Source organism: Glycine soja, chromosome 20 (assembly GCF_004193775.1).
Source record: "Glycine soja cultivar W05 chromosome 20, ASM419377v2, whole genome shotgun sequence".
NCBI lineage: Eukaryota > Viridiplantae > Streptophyta > Magnoliopsida > Fabales > Fabaceae > Glycine > Glycine soja.
The window spans coordinates 50,912,175-50,932,463 of NC_041021.1; the positions used below are offsets into that span (position 1 = coordinate 50,912,175).

General features: G+C 31.0%; 3 protein-coding genes across 4 annotated transcripts; 1 reads left to right on the forward strand and 2 right to left on the reverse strand.

The window, feature by feature from the left end:
* The first annotated feature begins 296 nt into the window (after positions 1 to 296).
* Positions 297 to 5,427, forward strand: LOC114403661 (serine/threonine-protein kinase PBS1-like). 2 transcript variants are annotated; one of them, XM_028366763.1, is made up of 4 exons: positions 297 to 757; positions 853 to 1,230; positions 4,054 to 4,445; positions 4,548 to 5,427. In XM_028366763.1, exons 1-4 carry the CDS (start codon positions 589 to 591, stop codon positions 5,004 to 5,006), a joined length of 1,398 nt encoding a protein of 465 aa, XP_028222564.1. In that variant the 5' UTR covers positions 297 to 588; the 3' UTR covers positions 5,007 to 5,427. The 2 variants fall into 2 exon arrangements, with proteins under 2 accessions (XP_028222564.1, XP_028222563.1); XM_028366762.1 differs by having other exon boundaries at positions 298 to 757; positions 850 to 1,230.
* A 2,259-nt stretch (positions 5,428 to 7,686) lies between these two features.
* On the reverse strand, positions 7,687 to 10,104 carry LOC114403663 (DNA repair RAD52-like protein 2, chloroplastic). Its single transcript, XM_028366766.1, has 2 exons — positions 9,574 to 10,104; positions 7,687 to 8,111 (listed from the first exon to the last, which is right to left on the reverse strand). The coding sequence occupies exons 1-2, from the start codon at positions 10,027 to 10,029 to the stop codon at positions 7,959 to 7,961; spliced, it is 609 nt and encodes a 202-aa protein (XP_028222567.1). The 5' UTR covers positions 10,030 to 10,104; the 3' UTR covers positions 7,687 to 7,958.
* A 2,892-nt stretch (positions 10,105 to 12,996) lies between these two features.
* Positions 12,997 to 14,647, reverse strand: LOC114403662. The gene is made up of 4 exons (XM_028366765.1): positions 14,368 to 14,647; positions 13,757 to 14,173; positions 13,587 to 13,685; positions 12,997 to 13,494 (listed from the first exon to the last, which is right to left on the reverse strand). The coding sequence occupies exons 1-4, from the start codon at positions 14,590 to 14,592 to the stop codon at positions 13,393 to 13,395; spliced, it is 843 nt and encodes a 280-aa protein (XP_028222566.1). The 5' UTR covers positions 14,593 to 14,647; the 3' UTR covers positions 12,997 to 13,392.
* Positions 14,648 to 20,289: the final 5,642 nt, after the last annotated feature.

Sequence of the window (20,289 nt, forward strand, 5' to 3'; positions counted from 1 at the left end):
CTACACTATAATCTACACATTACATGTACAAAGCCCATGATTAAATAACACTATTAATAGACTCAAAGTATCATTCAATCAATAATGATTTTAATCCGTTTTTCACAAACCAAAAACCACAATATATAATTGATTAATGTCTGTAAAAATCAACAAAATAAATTAAATCTATTGAAATATTACATAGACTAGTTTTAAAAAATTATTATTATAAAATAAATATTTATGATATACTGTAGTATTTAGGTGTAAAAAAAAAACAGAAAGTAGTAGTATAGAAAATGAAAATGAAAATAAAAATATAGATTGGGATCCACTCCGAAACCCCCTGGTTGTTCCGGAAATGCTGTCCGCTCCAAGTCCCAGTCGCAGGTCAGGTCCAAGTGTGTGAAAGCTCGCTCAAGTGGGAACACTAAACTTAACCTGTACAGTAGTATTCTGTTGTACGCGCAAAACCATGGCAATTAGCGACCTCTCTTTATAATAGATTTTCTGCCATCCCACCAAACCAAGAAGAAATTCAAGAATCTGTTTTAGGATTGGAAGATGAGGCTTTGATTGATTTCGTAGATCAAGGAGGAAAGTGGAATGGGTTGTTTTTCGTGCTTCGATTCGCGGGAGGACGAGAAGCTGAATCCCAATCCTCAGCAGGAAAACCACCAGCATGAACATGAACATGAACATGATCTTAAGCCCCCTGTTCCTTCTCGTATATCCAGATTGCCGCCCTCTGCCTCTGCCTCTGCCTCTGCCTCTGGTTAGTTATTTTTAATTAAATTATTGATCTGATCTGATGGCATGATATTGAAATCAGATCCCGCATGATTCTAAGTTGTTGTTTGTTTGCAGCAGTAGGAGCAGACAAGCTACGCTCAACAACAAGTAATGGTAATGGAGAGTCCACTGCTGTTCAAATTGCGGCTCAAACATTCAGTTTCCGTGAGCTTGCAGCCGCAACGAAAAACTTCAGGCCCCAATCCTTTTTGGGTGAAGGTGGTTTTGGAAGGGTCTACAAGGGCCGCCTGGAAACCACCGGTCAGGTTGTGGCTGTTAAACAGTTAGACAGAAACGGTCTTCAGGGTAATCGGGAATTCCTCGTCGAGGTTCTCATGCTCAGTCTTCTACACCACCCTAATCTTGTCAATCTCATTGGATACTGTGCCGATGGGGACCAACGCCTCTTAGTTTATGAATTTATGCCTTTTGGATCTTTGGAGGACCACCTTCATGGTATGTATGCCTCTTAGTTTAACTCTCTTCCTTCAGCGATTATATTAACTTATGCTTTACCAAACACTTTCTCTTATGCTTCCATTTTACACAATCTAACATCTCATTTTAAATTATCCTATACTTTAAATTATCACCATATATACTTATAATTAACTTCTTTGAAATTAAATCCTGTAGTATTCTCGGACATATTAGTCTTTCTATTTTAGAATCTCATTTCTCGTCAATGAGTGGTCTGTTCTTGCAAGGTGTAACCTTGGATAAGTTTTTCTGCCTTTGTTCTCGACAGTCTATGTTGTTTATTTTTCTTGCATATCTACTTAAAAAGAAATTTTACCTTTTGGTGATTTTAACTATTCCACAATATTTTGTCTTGAGTTTATTATGGTGATAAAGAATTGTCTATAGGGTTTTGCCCTTTAACGGGAATACCAAACACTTATGCAGCTATGTTTATCAAGTTATGTGCTTCTGGTTGCTGATAAAAAAAAATGTGCTTCTGGTTATTATTTTCCATGTTTTGCCTCTATACAGTATATGATTATAGCCGTTAAGAATTCTTGATTTTGCCATTTCACTGTTGTGAAAGTTTCTTCTGTCACAAGGAAGCTATACAATTCTGGACAACTGGGTGGTCCGATCTTGATTTGAGCAAGCAGCTTGCTCAATAAATCATCTGCAGCACTGATTGAGATCATTTCTTGTGTTTTTTCTCATTAATCTGTGCTTATTAATGGAAAATGATGCAGCAGTTTAAGAGGCTGCTATAAAAATAAAATTGAATTTTACTTTTAAGTCTTAATATAACTTGGTAGCTTTTGTTGTTTCATATTCTGTTACTCTCTCTCTCTCTCTCTCTCTCTCTCTCTCTCTCTCTCTCTCCGTGCCTTGATTTTTTCCATCTGATTTTTATCTAGTGAAGTAGGAGGTCTGTGTAAAATTAAAATTTACTTTATTTCTTGTGCTTATGGAGCCAGGCTTTTTGATAGAGAAAACTAAATATCAGTTCAGTCTGAAGAGAAGTAGGAGGGCCTAATGATTCTTCCATGATTCCATCTAAAAATAAAAACAAAATTTATGTTAAAACTTTAAAATGTGAAGAGAAAGATATTTTTCAAGCTATGAGTTAAACCTAGGGTGCTAAACTTGTTAAAATTATGAGATAAATTCATATTTTAATTCGAATAATTATATTTGAGCAGGGCCTGACCGCTCTGATTAATATTTTTTTCAGAGTCTAAATTTGGCCTGGAAGCCATTATAGGAATTTTGGCAGTGAAGATACTACATTAATTGTTTTAGCCTTCTTAATTTCCAATTAGTTTTACAAGAGATGTACAGAGGATGTGAATGTGAATAAAATTTGAAAGGAGACACATGATAAGAACCTTGGGAGAATCATACCACAAAAGCTAGTTGTTGTAGTTGGAGAACCCAAAGCTTAATCCCATACTTCGAATGTGAGACTCAAGTCCCATACCTTGCAATTGGACCCTAACATCCCACCATAATATGCAGCCCCAATGTCCATGTAGGCTGGCTGTGATTAGCCCTTTAACTATTCCCCGGCAAACACTGCAGTGTTGGCATCACTACCTCACTGCTTGTTTGTAGCTGAGAGACATGGTGGAAGGCTCTGATACCAGTTAGGTAGAACCTGCAGGGATTCTACCATGCCATTGGTGTTTCGAGAGATCAACAAATCTCCAATATTTCAAATTCCCAAATTGTTCTTGTTGTTCAATAGTGGAATTCCTCTCTTTTTTATAGAAGAGGCAACCTAAGTCTTATCTAAAATAAGCAAATAAGATAAGTAGATAATCCTAGAATAGGAAATCCTAAAAGATACTATTATTTAAGTCACTCACTCATTCAATGCATGCAATCTAATTAGCTATTTAATTGGTCTGCTTCCATTCTTTTATAAAGGCTTCACAAATTCAGATATAACTAATAATTTTGCTTTATAAGAACACTATATATAATCTATATGATATATTGAAGTAATTTTTCATTGTCTCTAAATCTTACAATTCAATACAAATTATGATTCGCATTTAAAAAATTAGCTCAGTGATTCACGATTTGATAACCTTGTTTAAGCATGTCAAAATAACAGAACCTATCGGCTTCTTCCTATTTATTAGCTGCTGTGTCCATTCTTTTCGGGTTTTGCCCTCTTTTACGTGTAATGTACAGTGGGTGTAACAACACATCGACAATGTAGGATCTGGAACCTACGCATTAACTGGATTTCTAGGTTGAAAGAAAATAATATAAAGGAGAGGTAACCATTGTATATTCATTATGGTCTTCAAATTGCTATAAGAGATATTATAGAATAGAAGATTTTGTGTCTAATGAGTCATGACTGGTGAAACATCCACACCATGAATTTATCCAGAAGGGTGGAGCAAAGCCTCTTCCACCCATTCAAGGTGCTGCTGCTTTGGCTCCTTCAAGAGAGACACACAGAAAAGAATAAAGTTGTCACCCTGTGAAGTTTATTTTTCATTCATGATGCATATACATGCTATATAGTGGCTGTTTAAATCTAAAAGCTTTTTGTAATAAAACCTAATCAACTTAGTGTTTGGATTAGCTTTCCATGTTAATGCAAGTTTTGGAAAAGGAATGCAATACATACAGACCATGCTATTTTCTGCTGGAAAATTTTTCCTTGTTATCGTATCTGTCTTCTTATGATTGACTAGCATCTCTAAACTTTGGGTAGAGTGGAAATACATTATTACCTTAAACATAATGCAGTTATGCTGATAATAACTAATGTTTAATCATTATTTATGAACTGGAGTGCAGATCTTCCCCCGGACAAGGAACCATTAGATTGGAACACCAGGATGAAAATAGCTGCTGGGGCAGCAAAAGGATTGGAATACCTTCACGACAAAGCAAACCCTCCTGTCATTTATAGAGACTTCAAATCATCTAATATATTACTTGATGAAGGTTATCATCCAAAGCTTTCAGACTTTGGTCTTGCAAAGCTTGGTCCAGTTGGTGACAAATCACACGTTTCAACCCGTGTCATGGGAACTTATGGTTACTGTGCCCCAGAATATGCTATGACTGGACAGCTGACTGTGAAGTCTGATGTATATAGTTTTGGGGTAGTCTTCTTGGAGCTGATTACTGGCCGTAAAGCCATTGACAGCACTCGACCCCATGGAGAACAAAACCTTGTCACATGGGTAGCCCTCTAATCTTTGCTTGTCTTTATTAGTTTGGCATGCATTAACTTATGCATACATAACTATGGGGGGTGGTAATGGTAGTTTTATTTGTTTGAGCAGGCACGTCCACTGTTCAGTGACCGCAGGAAGTTTCCAAAGTTAGCAGATCCACAGCTGCAGGGACGGTATCCCATGCGGGGTCTTTACCAAGCTCTAGCTGTGGCATCAATGTGCATTCAAGAACAGGCTGCAGCACGTCCACTCATTGGGGATGTGGTGACAGCCCTTTCTTTTCTGGCCAACCAGGCATATGACCATAGGGGAGCTGGTGATGATAAAAAGAACAGGGATGATAAAGGTGGAAGAATATTGAAAAATGATGTAGGTGGAGGATCTGGACGCAGATGGGATTTGGAAGGATCTGAGAAAGATGACTCCCCACGTGAAACTGCAAGGATGTTAAACAACAGGGATCTTGATAGAGAACGTGCCGTGGCTGAAGCCAAGATATGGGGAGAGAATTGGAGAGAAAAAAGACGACAAAGTGCGCAGGGCAGTTTTGATGGTTCTAACGCTTAGTCTCGATTGTACAATTCCCATACGCGTCTTCTGTATCTCAGCTGTGCCCCAGGTGGAGCTTTTTGGGAGCTCATCTTTCATAAAGCTGGTGTAGGACAAGTCTGAAAGGCCGTTTTGGCCATTTACTAGGTTCTGTTTTGTTTAGAATTTGTCTTGTGGCCATTTCTTGCAGTGGCTGCAACCAAACATAATGAACCGGGTACCAAAATCTTTTCTACATCAGCCTTTTATGCACTTAGTTTTCTTTTATTTATTTTCATTTACAGAGTGTACACAAGCATATTGGAGTTGGAGAGTGTACATTATTTGCTAGAACTAGGAGGTCAAGGTTATGAGGACCGACGCTTTCTGAAAATGCTGCAAGGACAAAAATGCTTGTTCCAACTAATTTAGGTTTTTTTTTTTTTTAGCTAAAATACGAGAATCCAAGATTCTTTGTAATTTTTTCATGGTAATCTTAGCTGTTAGCAATAAACTTTAGCATAACTAAAATGCAATTGTATTCAATTCGATTGTTTGACAGGAAAATTTATTTAAAACAGAGTAATAATAATTCTTTTTCTTTTTTTGAAAGAGGCTGGCAGATGCATAAGAAAGGTGGGCACATCCCATGTCAAGGAAATGAGAACCTATATTGAAGCAAAAGATCAATAATAATTCATTTGATTAACCTATAAAAAAATTGCCGTGTTATTCCTTTGAGAGTAATAATTTTTGGACATTTCACCTTTCCAAATAAATAATTCTTTGAAATTGTTTTCAAAATATTATTTGAGACTACTATGAATAAAAGCAAGATCATAATTTAATTAAAAAAAGAAAAATCTAAGAAGAAAATGAGATGGATCATTGGCTCTTGGCAAATAAAGCCATAAACAGAAGCAAAGCACAATCTAAAAAAAATTAAAATATGATATTTATATTTGAGCAAATCATTCTTTTAATCAACAATGACTTGAAATTGTGATTAAGGATGCTTATGGGAAAGAGTAATCCTTTGAACTTGAAGTAACCTAATCCGACCTAAATATTTTGGTTCAATTCTTTTGGGTTCAAATAGAATTCAACCCAACTTGATCAAATATGCTCTTCAAGTTAGGCAACATGTCTTATTGTTGAACCCGCAAATCTAATCCAACTCATTGATGACAAAATTTTTATTTTAATTTATTATTTATATAAAAAGAAAGAGATGTAACACATGTTTATGAACACGTGTGATCCATCAACCAAATTTATTGTGCTTATATTAAATGAGATAACTTTTTTGTCTCAATTTTATTTCACAACCATTTAACATGTGTTTATCAAAATGATAAGGAAAATTAATTTTTTTAGGAAATTTAAAATAATTTTAATTGTTTGTACCCAAATGACTTGACCTAAACCAACTTGTTAGTGACTAAGTTGGTTTGAGTTGTATTTAGAAGAAAAATATATATAAATTCAACCCAACTTAAACTATTCTAATCACTTCGAATAATAGGTTTGGTCAAAGTCGATCTGAATTGACTTATGAACACTCATAATTACATTTATCGTTGAAAGCTTATTTCCTTCCTGGTCCTCCAATGGATTGGAAGGAAAGTAAACCATTAAAAAAAGAGTCAAAATTTAAAAAAGGTAAAATTAAAAATTATATTCATAGATGAACTTGGTTGACTTTTTTTAGAAAAAAAATACTAATTTAAAAATCAACTTCATCTAAGAGAGCATAGTTTCTTGAAAGCTCAACCTCTTTATAAAATGATAATCAAAACAGTTGGTAAAATGGAACTCTTTAAGTACAAACTTCACAATTAAGATAGGAAACTAGGTATTGTTGTAGTTGATTTTTAAATTAGGTATATGCTAATCAAAATAGTTGACAAAGAACTCTGAAAAAGTATAAACTTCACTTAATTTTAAAAACAATTTTTTTTTTTATTGACTTTAGATTGGATGTGAGAAAAGTTGTAATTTGAATTAAATATGTGAAAGCCAAGTTCATAACAATTGGCAAGGTTGTCAATGGGGGAACTATCTACTTTTTTTTTTTTTTTTAACTTTGTTGATGACTAACTTCGCTTATGAAAAATGGTTTTAATTCTCTAATGGATTCATTAACTTAGATATGACATGACCATAGACTTAAGCCGTATAATTTTGTACTTGTTCAAGATTTTCTTTAGGTTTCTGTTAGTTGATAGTGCATCTGACCAAACTGAAAATCGAGCAAATAAAAAAAAAACCATTTTTTACTGATCATATTTCGGGTTTTGATTTTGAAAACTAATTCAATTTTATCCAAACCAAAATGTGTATAATTTTATTTCTTATATATTTGCAAAATTATCACATAATTATTTTTGGAAAACATATTTAATTAGAGATTTCTTTTAGTGTAAATTATATTTTTTGTTCCTGAATTTTTCAATGATCAGTTAGTCAACATCCTCAAACTTTTTCCGTCCAATGTTTTAGTTATTTCTATTTATTTTGGACATCAAATGATAACATGATGTTGATTTTATTATTATTTTATCATGATTCATTTTCTAACAACTAAAAATCACCAAAATTTGCTTCCCTATGCAAAAAGATTGAGAAAACATCTCATTGTCCAACCCCCCTTTCGAAAAAAAAAACAACATTCCATAGACACAAATAATAATAATAATAATAATAATAATAATAATAATAATAATAATAATAATAATAATTGTTCATTTATTAATTGAAGGCTTTAGGCCACCATAAAACAAAACTTAAATGTACCTGAGCAATAAAAGAAACTTGAATACACATAAGCATCGGATACTCATAAAAACAAAGATATGGCTTCAAGTTTTCCACCATACTTGACAGTGCTTTATGAAAAGTACCTAACAGCCACCTATTGTCTACTTCTATTCACATCAACGAGAAGAAACAATACAATATCACATCCAACCAAAACAAAAATTTAGAAGCTTAAAAATTAGACATTTGATCTTCATGATACAAATACAGGCCAAGACCAAACCGGGCACAAGATTTGCAGAAAGCAATTTCCTCAGCAGCAGAAACTGGATCGCCAATGGAGCCATCACTGGGTGATATCGTCCCAGTTGACTCACGATATGCCTGTCATCAAGGGAGAAAATATGGTGTTTAGACACTTCGAATGTTACTAATTGTGCAGTTAATGGAATAAGAAAACTCTCACTTTGACCTATAGGAAGTAAGACGGCCCTCGTCAAAGAAGCATAAGCTTACCAATAAATTATCTCAATTTTCCTTGCTTCTTATTACAGGAGTGATTATAATATTTCAAATTTGAACATTTAGGATTAAGAAGCTATTCTATAGTTCATATTGGGAAGGTATTTTAGTAAATTTGTATTTCATGATCTTGAAACTCCACCAATGGTCTCACAGTCAATCCCAAATCTAGGTAAAAGAGAAGGTTGTGTTAGGCCTCGACAAGCAATGTAAAATTTGCCAAAACCCCAAACATAAATCACTCACAACGGATTATATGTGCTAATGCTAGATCGCATGTTGTATGGCTTGAGTATAGTATTAAATGAGCTAGAGCCACTTAGCACCTAAATGTAGTGTTATATGAGCATGCGTCCTCCTCACATTTGTCTAAATACTAAATAGATGTGGGCGACTATGAAGCACAGACCTTTCAACACAGTTATAATGTCTAAAATATACGACATGGGAACACCACATACACACACAAACAAAGAGATTATAGTTAAATGAAATAGGAATAACATATAACAAAATAATCTAAATTGATGGTATATTCATCTTTTAAAACCAACTTTCTATGTTTTTACGAGTATATTAGTTGTGTAAATGTGACGGCTTAAGTGTTTAAGCCAACAAAAAGTAATATTTGAGCCAAACACCTAATAAGAAGTGTCAAACAAGTGTCGAACAAGTGTTCGGGGGTGTGCCGGTGTTGGATAGGATAGGTATCATAGGATAGGTATCCGACACGGCAACACCAAGAGAGGGGTCCGTGCTTCATAGGTGGGTGAAGAAGCTGGTCTTGGAGGTAGTGGACACTGTGGTCTATGATCCAAAGAAGGATTAACATAGTGAGGCTTCAAAAGATGAATCGGAGGAAAAAGATACAGAGCTAAACATTTAGGATTTAAAATAGATGAAAGAATGATGTGAGAAATTATTGTGGACAAAAAGTGGAAGACAAGTGTGAGGTTGTAAAAAGGATTGGGGACAAGATTTTATCTTTAAAACTAATAATTGCATAAGAGACTATGAATATCATCAATGTCTATACACCACAAAAAGGATTGGACACAGTTTTGAAAGAAAAGTTATGGAGAGATATAGGGTTTGGGGTTTTCCACAAGAAAAGGGGAAAATCTAAATAGACATGCTAGTAGTGAAACAAGGCAATTTGGCAATTTACAGAGACAGAGACAGAAAGAGAGCTAAACGAAGAATGAGAAATTATTCTTAATGGTATCCAACAAGTTAGAAATCGAAGAATCAAGAAGTGACAATTAAAGGGTGATAGAAATTTGAAATACTAGAAGAAAAGTAAGAAAGGAAAAGGCTGGCTGACCTCTCCATCAGATCCCCGTACAGTAAGACGGTATACGACAGTTACGGAGCCATTGTCGGAGAAAATGACATCACGTATCTCGCCACACCAACCTGGGGCGTAGAAGCTGAGCATCCTGTTGGCATGATACCAGGGGATGAAGCGATCATGTTTGACGATAGTATCCGGGATTCTTTTATTGAGGTCCCTGAGTATCTCGGCTAAAGGACGTGTTATGCAGGATGAGTTCGCCATGTTGTCCAGCGGCACCACGTAGTTCGAATTTGACACGCCTCCTCCTCCGCCCCCTTTCTTTCCATCGCTGCTGCTTCGCTCAATACCACACTTCACTGAATGATCTTGACTTCGCTTCACCCTCACCCGATACCTTTTCCCAAACAATCCTTCGAAACTCCTCCTTTGGTTTTGCTTATCGAATGACACCGTTATTATCTTGGGCGTAACTGCAAAAGCCATCGCCGCACCTCTCCTCTCAGATCCCCACTTGCATTTCGACCAACTTTATATCAGTGGGAAACGAAACTAGGGATATTTAGGTTCCCTCACCTACTCTACATTACCACTCCAACAACTTTTTCTTTCCTTTTTTTTTTTAAAAATAAAATAAAATTATATACTCAATTGGTGAATGAATATTACAATTAAATCATTAAACATTGAATCATTTTCTTGATTGATTCAATGTCCACTTCAATTTTAAATTTTTTTTATTTGAATTCATGAATTCATTTATTATTATTTATTATATTTATAAATTTTAATAAAGAAACCAAAATAAATAAGTGAAACATTTTAATTTTCACTATTTTTATTTTTAATTGTAAAAAAAACTTAATTGTTTAAAATGAAATAATATATTGATCGATTTTTTTTTATCTAAGTTTTCTTGTTTAGGATAATTGAAATGTCTTCATTGTTGCAATTAGTGTATTTTATTTTCAAAAATTATTTATTGTATTTTTCAGATTTTATACCTATGCTTCACATGTCATTTCAATTTCAATTAGTGTTTTGTAAAAAATAACGGCTTTTGACTCTTTTTTGTTTATTTCCCTTTTGTCCTTAACATTGTAAGTTTCTTTTACTTTTTATTGTTGATTTGTTTTGTTTCTCTTCCACTCATAAGACAGAATTTTGTTATTTTTACCTTTTATACGCAGTGTAGGGTTTTCTTATTTTTGCTCCTTTGTTGCATCAGATGTTAATAAATAATAATGATACATAATATATTTTTTTTATTATTATTTGGATATTTTATATTACACTATTTTATTTTAGTCATTATATTATTTATAATCAAGTGTTTTTTTAAAATAATACCTTCTAACTTTTTATTATTATTTCCTTTTTGTCCTTAACATAACAATCAGTTTCCTTTTTACTCCTTTCTACATAAGGTAGGTTTTTTTTTTCCTTCGCTTATAAGCTAAGATTTTATTGTTTTTACCTTTTTGATACTCGATATAGGATTTTCTTATTTTTACTCATTTGTGCATAAGATATTAATAAATGATAATGATACATAATATGTTTTTTATTTTAATATTTTTATGTTAGACTATTTATTTTAATCATTATAATATTTATAATACTTAATTTAGTATTTCAATATTATATTTTGAGATATTGATATTGATGGATCATAGATTTAGTTTATTTTATTATTTTTAAATATTTTTTGCATTACATTTGTTATATTAATTATTACATTGATTAACATAATAAAACTATGATGTCTGCATAAAATGTCATGATTAGTTATTTTAAATTTTATTGGAAATGTTTTAATATATAGCATAAGATTAGGAGTAGAGTACTATGAGAAAATTAATTGATCAATAAAAAATGTAATTAAAATAATTTATCCACAAATAAAAAATTACAAGAGTTTAAACTTAATTAAAAACTAAATTTGTAAACTCCCAAAATATAATAAAATAGAATTCAAGTTCATATTAAATATCACATAAATAGAGTTATTTTTTTCATTTTATATTTATTAATTACTTCAATAGATAATTTTAATAAATATTTATAACTTTTTTTTTGTGAATTAGGGTATTTTTGGGTCGAAAGTCAATGATCAATCCCCAAATATACTAAGGTCTATTTAAGGGGTTGAAGTTTTCCAATAAATGTTTTTTTATTGATATCAAATTAAACTGATGACCATATATTTAAAGGATAAAATTATCTACTAACTATATCATAACTATATCATATTTAATATGGTAGCTTAACATCTTTCAATGACTAGTTTTTTCGTTTTAGCCAGCTTTTAAGCTATTTCAGCAAAACCTACAATTTGCTAGTAAAAAAACCCTACATTTATTGTTTAAAAGGTAATTGAAAAGTCTTTCTTATTGCAATTAATATATTATATTTTTAATATTAAATTAATTAATGCTAAAAAAATTCAATTATTGAAAAGTCGGATGAAACATGCATATTTAAAATATTTTAAATGTGTAATATTTTAATTATTATAATACTAGGAAAATATTCATACTTTAATTCAAAATAGGTTATTGTCATGTAATGATTTGCAATATTTTAAATATGTAAGTGACTTGTAATATGTTAGTCACACAAGAGAAGTCTAAATTTAAGTATTACATTCATAATGATATAACTTATTTTGTAGTGAAAAAATGATATTACATATAATTATAAAATGTATCTTAATATAAGTTTTAAACTTTTTTATTCTATGATTGAACTATATACTACCTCTTGTCCTATGGTTAAGAAACAAATACATAATTTTAAGTAACAAAGCAGTTGTATATAATTTGTTTTATAAACTCTTACTTGAGAACATGGACTAAAACAAAACAAACAATCTTTAAAGAATCAAAACAAAACTTTAAAAGACAAATACAAAATACCCTCCTTAAAAAAACTTTTTTTTATAGGATCCAAAAACTTATTTTTTTTATTATCTAATAATATGAATTATCAAAAAAAAAAAAAACAAACATACATGTTTTTTTTTTTAACAGCAAGCAGGGACAGATGGAGACGTATGCAGGCAATTCCTCCCTGAAAGTTTTCATGCATATACATGTATAGTTTTAAATTGACTAAAATAAAATTATGTAAAAGCTATTCATGTATGTTGCTCCCATATTAATGGTTAAGGTTAAATAATATAAAAGTGTGTAAAATTAATTATATTTGTTGTCTGGTTATAATTAGTGTAGATTGTATAAGACTAATTATGTCTATTGTTATTGTTATAATGGTCATTGTTATTACTATTTAAAATAAAATTAAAAAAACTAGTATTAATTCTATTGCGTAAAACTAATAGATATTTTTTTTGCAGAGAATTATATTTATTAGAAGTTAAATATTTAAACAATTATAAAAGAAAAAAGAAAAAATATTTAGCCCCCATTTGATAGATATCTGGATTCGTTCGGGACTGCAAGCATGCATAATTATTAATTATCATAGAGACTTTTTGTTTAGTTCATGTACTGATAATATAATACTTGTTTAATTAATAAACGAACTAAATGAAACACTTCTACACAAACCAACCTTCACTAAATTGTCATTCTGCAGGTTCTGAGTCAAGCATGCATTATCATTTGCACAGGACAACGACCCTAAATATATGTGTATAGTATAGACCATGTAGTGTAACTTTTGCAGAGATCAAGGAAGACATGGGAAAGTGGTTTAGTAACTGTGGTATCATCTTTAATTTCTAGGGGAGGGGCTGAAAATATTTCCTTTTACATGGGATAATTGCTCACAGAGCGTGAGATGGTCCTTTCAAAATTTTCCCACATCCAGTTAAAGCAATCCATCTTAATTCTGAATTTTTTGCTGTTCTAATTTCTCAAGCAAGGCTTTCCTCTCGTCACCAGGAAGAGAATTGAACATGAAAACAGACTTGTCACCGATGTCATCCTTGAGTTTGATGTTAAGCATGAGTCCCAAGATCAATGAAGATATAAACTAATTGTATGAACAGAAAAAGAGAAAAGTAAAAGTAAATATACCTTGATGGGCTGGGTGAATTTCCTTCCAGCAAATATCACAAAAAGAGTCATCCACGAAGCAAGTAAAGTAAGCTTAACTCCATCATCCATCAAACCAGTCTGCAAATTTTTCTGTAGCGAATGAGTAAAAGAAATAATACAAGAGTAAAGAAATGAAAATGTTAAAATACCAGATGGCCAAGAAGAAGTATGGGAATAACAAAGGTGAGAAGTCCAGCTTCAAGCTTGGCATAGCAGAGTCCTTCCTTGAAGACAAGTCCTGTCAAGGCAGCAAAAAGAGGACCGACAAGCCAGACAGCTGATGGGTTGTCAACAACATATTGTATTAGATTCTTATTAGCTGGTTGAGCAAGGCAAAAGTAGGTTGTGGCCGATCCAACAACACCAAGCCCCCATAGTGCTTGTAGGGCGCGCTTGATCTCAGACACATATATGTGAATCAAGAGCAACGATAAACCCAACCCACCAGACCCAAGGACATACAATAAATCAACATTCTGCTTCAGAGTATCGGGAAAAAAGGCAGCAGAACCAGCGACCACAAATGATGCAGCAGCTGTTACCAATCCTGATCTGTACAAAATTACCTGCCATAGCATAGCATAATTAACTAATTGATGATGAATCCACGTACAAAAGTTTCTTACACTCAACCAACAATTATCTTTTCTCTCTTCTTATCACGCTACATCATCAATCACTCATTTCTCATCTCTTCCTTTCTCTCTCAAGGGTTGTCTAAGAAACATTTTTCAAAATCAAATGAAATTATAAACAACACCTCTCGAACATCGGAGTCGTCAATGGTCCAGGGGCCATAAATACCCTCATAAACAACGGTTTCCTCCAAGGAACCTTGTCGGCTTTCTCCGACAGCTTTACACCGCACCGAGATTCTGCATCCGGAAGAGGGAATCCTTGATGTGCCGCTGTCTACTCTGAATCGAGGACCGGGAGGGCGTATTGACGCCGTCACCGCCACCGCACTCAATCCTCGCAATGCCATCTTCTGACTTTTGGATATTTCAGTTTTAATAATAACTTTATTTTTCTTCAAATTGGACTCGTGGTCATAATGCACTTCTACTATTATGTCCAGATATTTTAGTTTTTTTGGTACACCAGATATTTTAGTTTAAAGTAAACGTTTTTGCCGAAAAATGAAAATAAGGTAGCTTATGTCTGGAATTTAGAGATTTAATCTCTCTGCAAAGTAGAGGTTAAGTTAAGGAATAATTTCTTTATTAGTTAGTATTATATTATTCGGATAGTTAATAATTCAACTCCGGTTGTCCTCACTCTTAATAGAAAAATTAGTTAATCATATTTAATTACATTAATTTTAACTAAATTTTTTTAATTTATTTTTTATTAGAATAAAAAAGAATTATTAAAATTAATATCTCAATTAAATAAATAGTATTTTAAAAATAATAACATAAAATAAATTAAAAAAAGTTATATTTGACACAAGAAAGAAAAATACATTATTTCTTATATTTAAGATGGGAGAAAAAATATATTTAAAAGACTCAAGTTGCTGGTTATTTGTATCATCATTTGTTTGTTATTGCGTGAAAAATTAATCAGTTGTACTGGCTAACAGTTTAACACGATTCCAAAATATAAGTCAAGCTATTGATGCTGAGAAGAAAAATCTACTTTTCAACAATGAATTCACAAACAACTTTAGAAAGTGTTCGATCCAGGTGAAGGTGAAAAAGTGTCACAAACGATAAAATGTTAAAAGGCAATAGAAATAGTAAACTTCTCGATATAGATAAAATAAAATGCAATTATAAAACTGACTTACTTTGAATTTTGATTAAAGATCATTTTTTAGTTGTAATTCTTTTGATGCAAATAGTATTTATAAGAATCTTTAACTACTCAAACAACACATTCAGTCTCTTTTTACTTTCTTTTTTTGCAGTTGTTTTCATTATCCTAATGCTCCTATACTTCTGCCTCAACTAACTCTCACTCTTTGAGATAGAAGGTGTATTTGATGATTAAAAGAGAAGAAAAAAGAAGAAGAAAGATAATAACAAAATATAATATTTGTTGATAAAAAAATGTCACTCTTTGATAAGCTTTGGATGAGTCTTTTCACGTTTCAACATCAATTATACCTAAATTTCCCAAGTCACCAAAATTGTGTTTTTGAGTTTTGCTTTCTATTACAACTCAATTATACCTAAATTTATCATCTTGGACCCATCAATCTGGACTACCGAAAATTCAAATTTCAGTTACCAATAATTTCCTATATTATGGGTTACTTTTGTAACACTTAAAACAAATCACACCAAAATAAAAAAAAATAAAAAATGTATATATAGAGAGATTGTACAATTGAAAATAACTTAAAAGAATTAATTGATATTACCTATACCAATAACATGTATCTACTTTTTAATAATTTATCACTTAAAAACACTACAACTAAGCCTGTTTGACTTTGAGTAGTTTTTCAGAAAACGTGTGAATAAGGAAAGAGTACGTTAAAAAGTCTCAAGTTGATTTGTGAGGATAATTAACGATTTTGAGAATAATCGAGCAATGGCAGAGCTCTTTGTTGAAGTCTTAGAAAAGATTACTTACAAAAGATGTTGAGTGAAGTTTAATCGTATGAAATGTTATGATGTGAGAATTATCGAGAAATTGACAATTAGAAATACTATAGCTTTAAAGTACATGTTAGTAACACTTGCAAATTAAAAAAATGCTAGTAATACTTTTCTAATATATATTTTTAACAAATGTTTTGTGATGGGTTAAAATTTATTAAAATAATTAACTCATGAAATATACATATTCAATTAGAAGTAAGATTCACAATAGTTTATGTTTTTTTTTAATAAATTTCAATAATAATAAGAAGTAGTGTAATATTTTTCTTTACCTTAATCATGTGCATGCTTTTTTTTATTAAAAAAAATTATCAAAGACTCTTTCACTTTTGAGTTTGTAAGTTTATATTTATATATACCCAAAAATAAATTCTTAATCATAATAAAATTTAAGGCTAAAATATATTTTAGATTCTTAATAAAAAAAATTACATTTCATCATTGAAATTTGAAAAATATTGTTTTAGATATTTGTCATCACTTAAAGGATGACATGTCTATTTTTTGTCAACAAATATTAATTGTTATTTGTTAATTTTTGTTAGTAAGAAATTTGAATATTAATATATTAATTATAATAGTTTAAACATTTTGGATCACTATAATAATTGTACAGGACTTGGAATCCAATGTCTCACTTAAGGAGATTAAGTTCATTAGGAGACTAAAAACTTGTTGGTAAAAATTTAAATGTTTTTTTATAGAGTTACTTTTACTTAATAATTGAAACAATTTAATGTGTTAAAGTTATAACCTTTTCATTTAATATTTGTATTTAAACTATTTAACTAACTTATAATTTTAAATTATTACACTACAACACATGTGATCTTTAATAACATTTTATTTTTGTCTAACACTTAGTTAAAATGTTGCTAAAAAATTTTGTTGATAACATTTAAAAAATGTTGTCAAATATGAATAAATGTTACTAATATATTTTCATGACATTTTATCAAATGTTGTGTATAGTCCATGTTGTTAAAAAATCACATGTCTAGTGGTGTTATTTTATAAAATAGTATATTCTTAGAAACAAAGAATAATAATAAAAAATATTGAGATATGCATGAACGGTTGACCCTCAGCTAAAGTAAAAAAATTTGTAAGCACACAAAGTATTTGAGTTTTTTTTACCTAGACCATAAGTATTTCTTTATTAGAGATGATTATGTTTGAGTCAGATAGGATCACTATAAGGAACAAGTAAGAATGAAAATGAATTTGGCCCTACTTAAATCTAACCTAACTTACTTTATATTTATATAAATCAAGCATAGGCTTGTTACGGGTGACAAACCTACTTTTAGACTTGAGATTGACTTTTATATAAGTCTAACTTGGCCCCATGAGCCTATTTAAAGACATGTTATTCATATGTGTTATTTTATAGAAATAATAGAAATTGAAATTGATTTTTTTTTTCTATGCAGACAAAAAAGATGTTTCAAACTAATAACTTGTTTGGTGGAAATTGGAATAAGGCCCTTTTGAGTAAAGTAAGGGCATACCAATTTTTACCAAATTTTTTTACAGTACCTTCACAGGGACAATAACATTTCAATACATTTAATTGAAAATATCATCAGATTTTTGAGGAATCTAAACCAAAAAAGTATTAAAAAGAAAATAAAAAAAATCATTGTTCGAATTTCATTGACATATTAGAATGTGAAGCAACAACTTACATGTTTCAAATTTTATCCAAAATTGGATGTGTTTCCATTCCTTTTTTTTTCTTGAACAAAGTCAATGATTTTCATTAAACACATTATAATTTTAAAGAATAAGTTATACTCGCACTTCCGGTGTTTTTTCCAATTGCACCTAACATTCCTCCTTTTTAGCACCCTACAAAAATCCTTAATTATTTATCTCACATTACACTCAGACCCCTCTTTCCTAAACACTGTTTAATAATTTAATAGAAAGTATATACATGTTGATCATATGACTTTTAATGAAAATTTATGTTTAAAATAATTTCTTCTTCTTCTTCTTCTTCTTAACTCCATGAAAGACATGTCACCATTTTTAACCTGAAAATATTTTATTTTCTCTAATTGGACGTGAACTTAGCTTTTTGTTAGACATGAACTCACTATGCTGGTACACATGTGCTAACACCCCTTCTTCTTCTTCTTCTTCTTCTTAGTTCAATTTTTTTGGTGGGTGTTGGATCATCTGGTTGTTGCGTTTTTGTTGGACATGTTTCCAACAATGCCTATTAATTGAATATGTTTCTTTGCTTCAAATTTTAGTGTTTTGCTCCTGTATTTGTGTTTTTAACTCCTTTCTTTGAAATATTTATTTTTTATGGCTAGGTGTTTGATATAATGTCTCAATTAAGAGCTGCATCTTCTTCAAGTGTTAGCAACAATGAAGTAAAAGTCAAATATTAAAGGAAAAATTGTTATTGCCTTAATAAAGGTCCATTCGTAGGGTCAATTGTTAATTTGTTATTGAGTATTTAACAAAGATGTTAAGATAATTTTGTATGCTCATATATTTCAGAGGGTCAATTGTTAATTTTTTATTTAGTATTTAAAAAAGATGTTAGGACAGTTTCATATACTCACATATTTTAGTTGACGATAGTTGATTACGTTAACAGGAGGGGATAAAGGTAATGTAAAAAAGAAAGGGGTATCAAGTGGAATTTGAGAAAACCATATGGGTGCGAATGTAATTTACTCAATTTTAAACCATAAGATGTGACCAAAACTTACCTGCAAATGTTACATGAGACACACCACAAAAAGCCTTTTAAGCCCCACCAAAAGAAAAAAAAATCTATTCTTACTACCTATCTATGATTATTGGAATATACAAATATTAAACTGATTCAAATCTTCAAACCACTAAAATGATTTTGTAATTTCATTAAAATAATTATAATATTATATATCATATTAATAATAATAATTTTATTAAAGAACATTGTTGCTAAATAAGTCAATCCGTCAAGCTCAATAGATTTTTTTAAGGCCTGTGACCTGGTCTTTTTCCAAAATGAGATGAGTGATGGCAAGCCTTAAACATGCTAGGCTAGACTATAGGCCTGTGACGGGTGCCCTGGCCTACATTTATCCTTAGCATTAAAGTTCTTTCTCCAAGTATTTAACATAGTTGCATATTCAAAACTCGAATTTGATATCTTTTTTTGAGTTAAAATAATCTCATGCTAGTTGATCCACATGTTTGGTGGTAAGTAATTAAGTTGTTTAAGTGAGGTAATCTTTTCCTTTAAGTAGGATTTATTTATACAAGTAACTATATCTTAAGTTTAGGTTGTTTAACTACCTTTTTTTACATCTTTTTAATGGTAAAATAGGTATTAGGACTTCTTTCTACCAATTTTGCATAACCTTGTTATGGTGATGCTCCTCCTAGCATGGTGGTGAGTGTACTTGCAATGACACTTCTACGCTTAATTTAGAGATGCATAAATAAGAAACATGTATCAAGTTAGAATTAAGTTCTTTACCCTTGTGTGACCCCTTTTACAATGATAAAATTAAGTTTAGTTAAAATTAAGTTCGTTACTTGGAACCTTATAATAATTCTGTGTCGAATATTATCTTATCTTTCTCAAAGTAATCACTAAAGAGAGATTTTTTTTTCTTTTAATTTATCTCACTCGAATCTCTTGTAAAATTAAATATCTACTTGATCAATTTTCAAATATAGAGACTTATGAATTTTAAGTAATACATTATTGTTCCTTAGTTGTAAAATAGGCCAATTTCAATTTAAAGAAATGTTCTTGAAGATCACTTAAAAGGAATTTAAATAACTTTTCATTATTAAATATAATGATATTTTTTACATTAATAGTCAGTGAAAAATACAGTAATTTCTTATGCTTTTAGTATGAGGTCGTAAAAATATACCTGGAGGAGCAGGGCGTAAGAAAGGAGTTGAAAGTGATGTTCCTGACATTTGTTTGTTTAAAACCAGGGTGGCAGAGTAATTAATAATTAATAAAGAATTGAGGCAGAGGATTATATCGAATAATAAAAAACCCTTATTAAGGGGTTAGGGTCAATAAGCTTTTAGTTGGTAGTTAA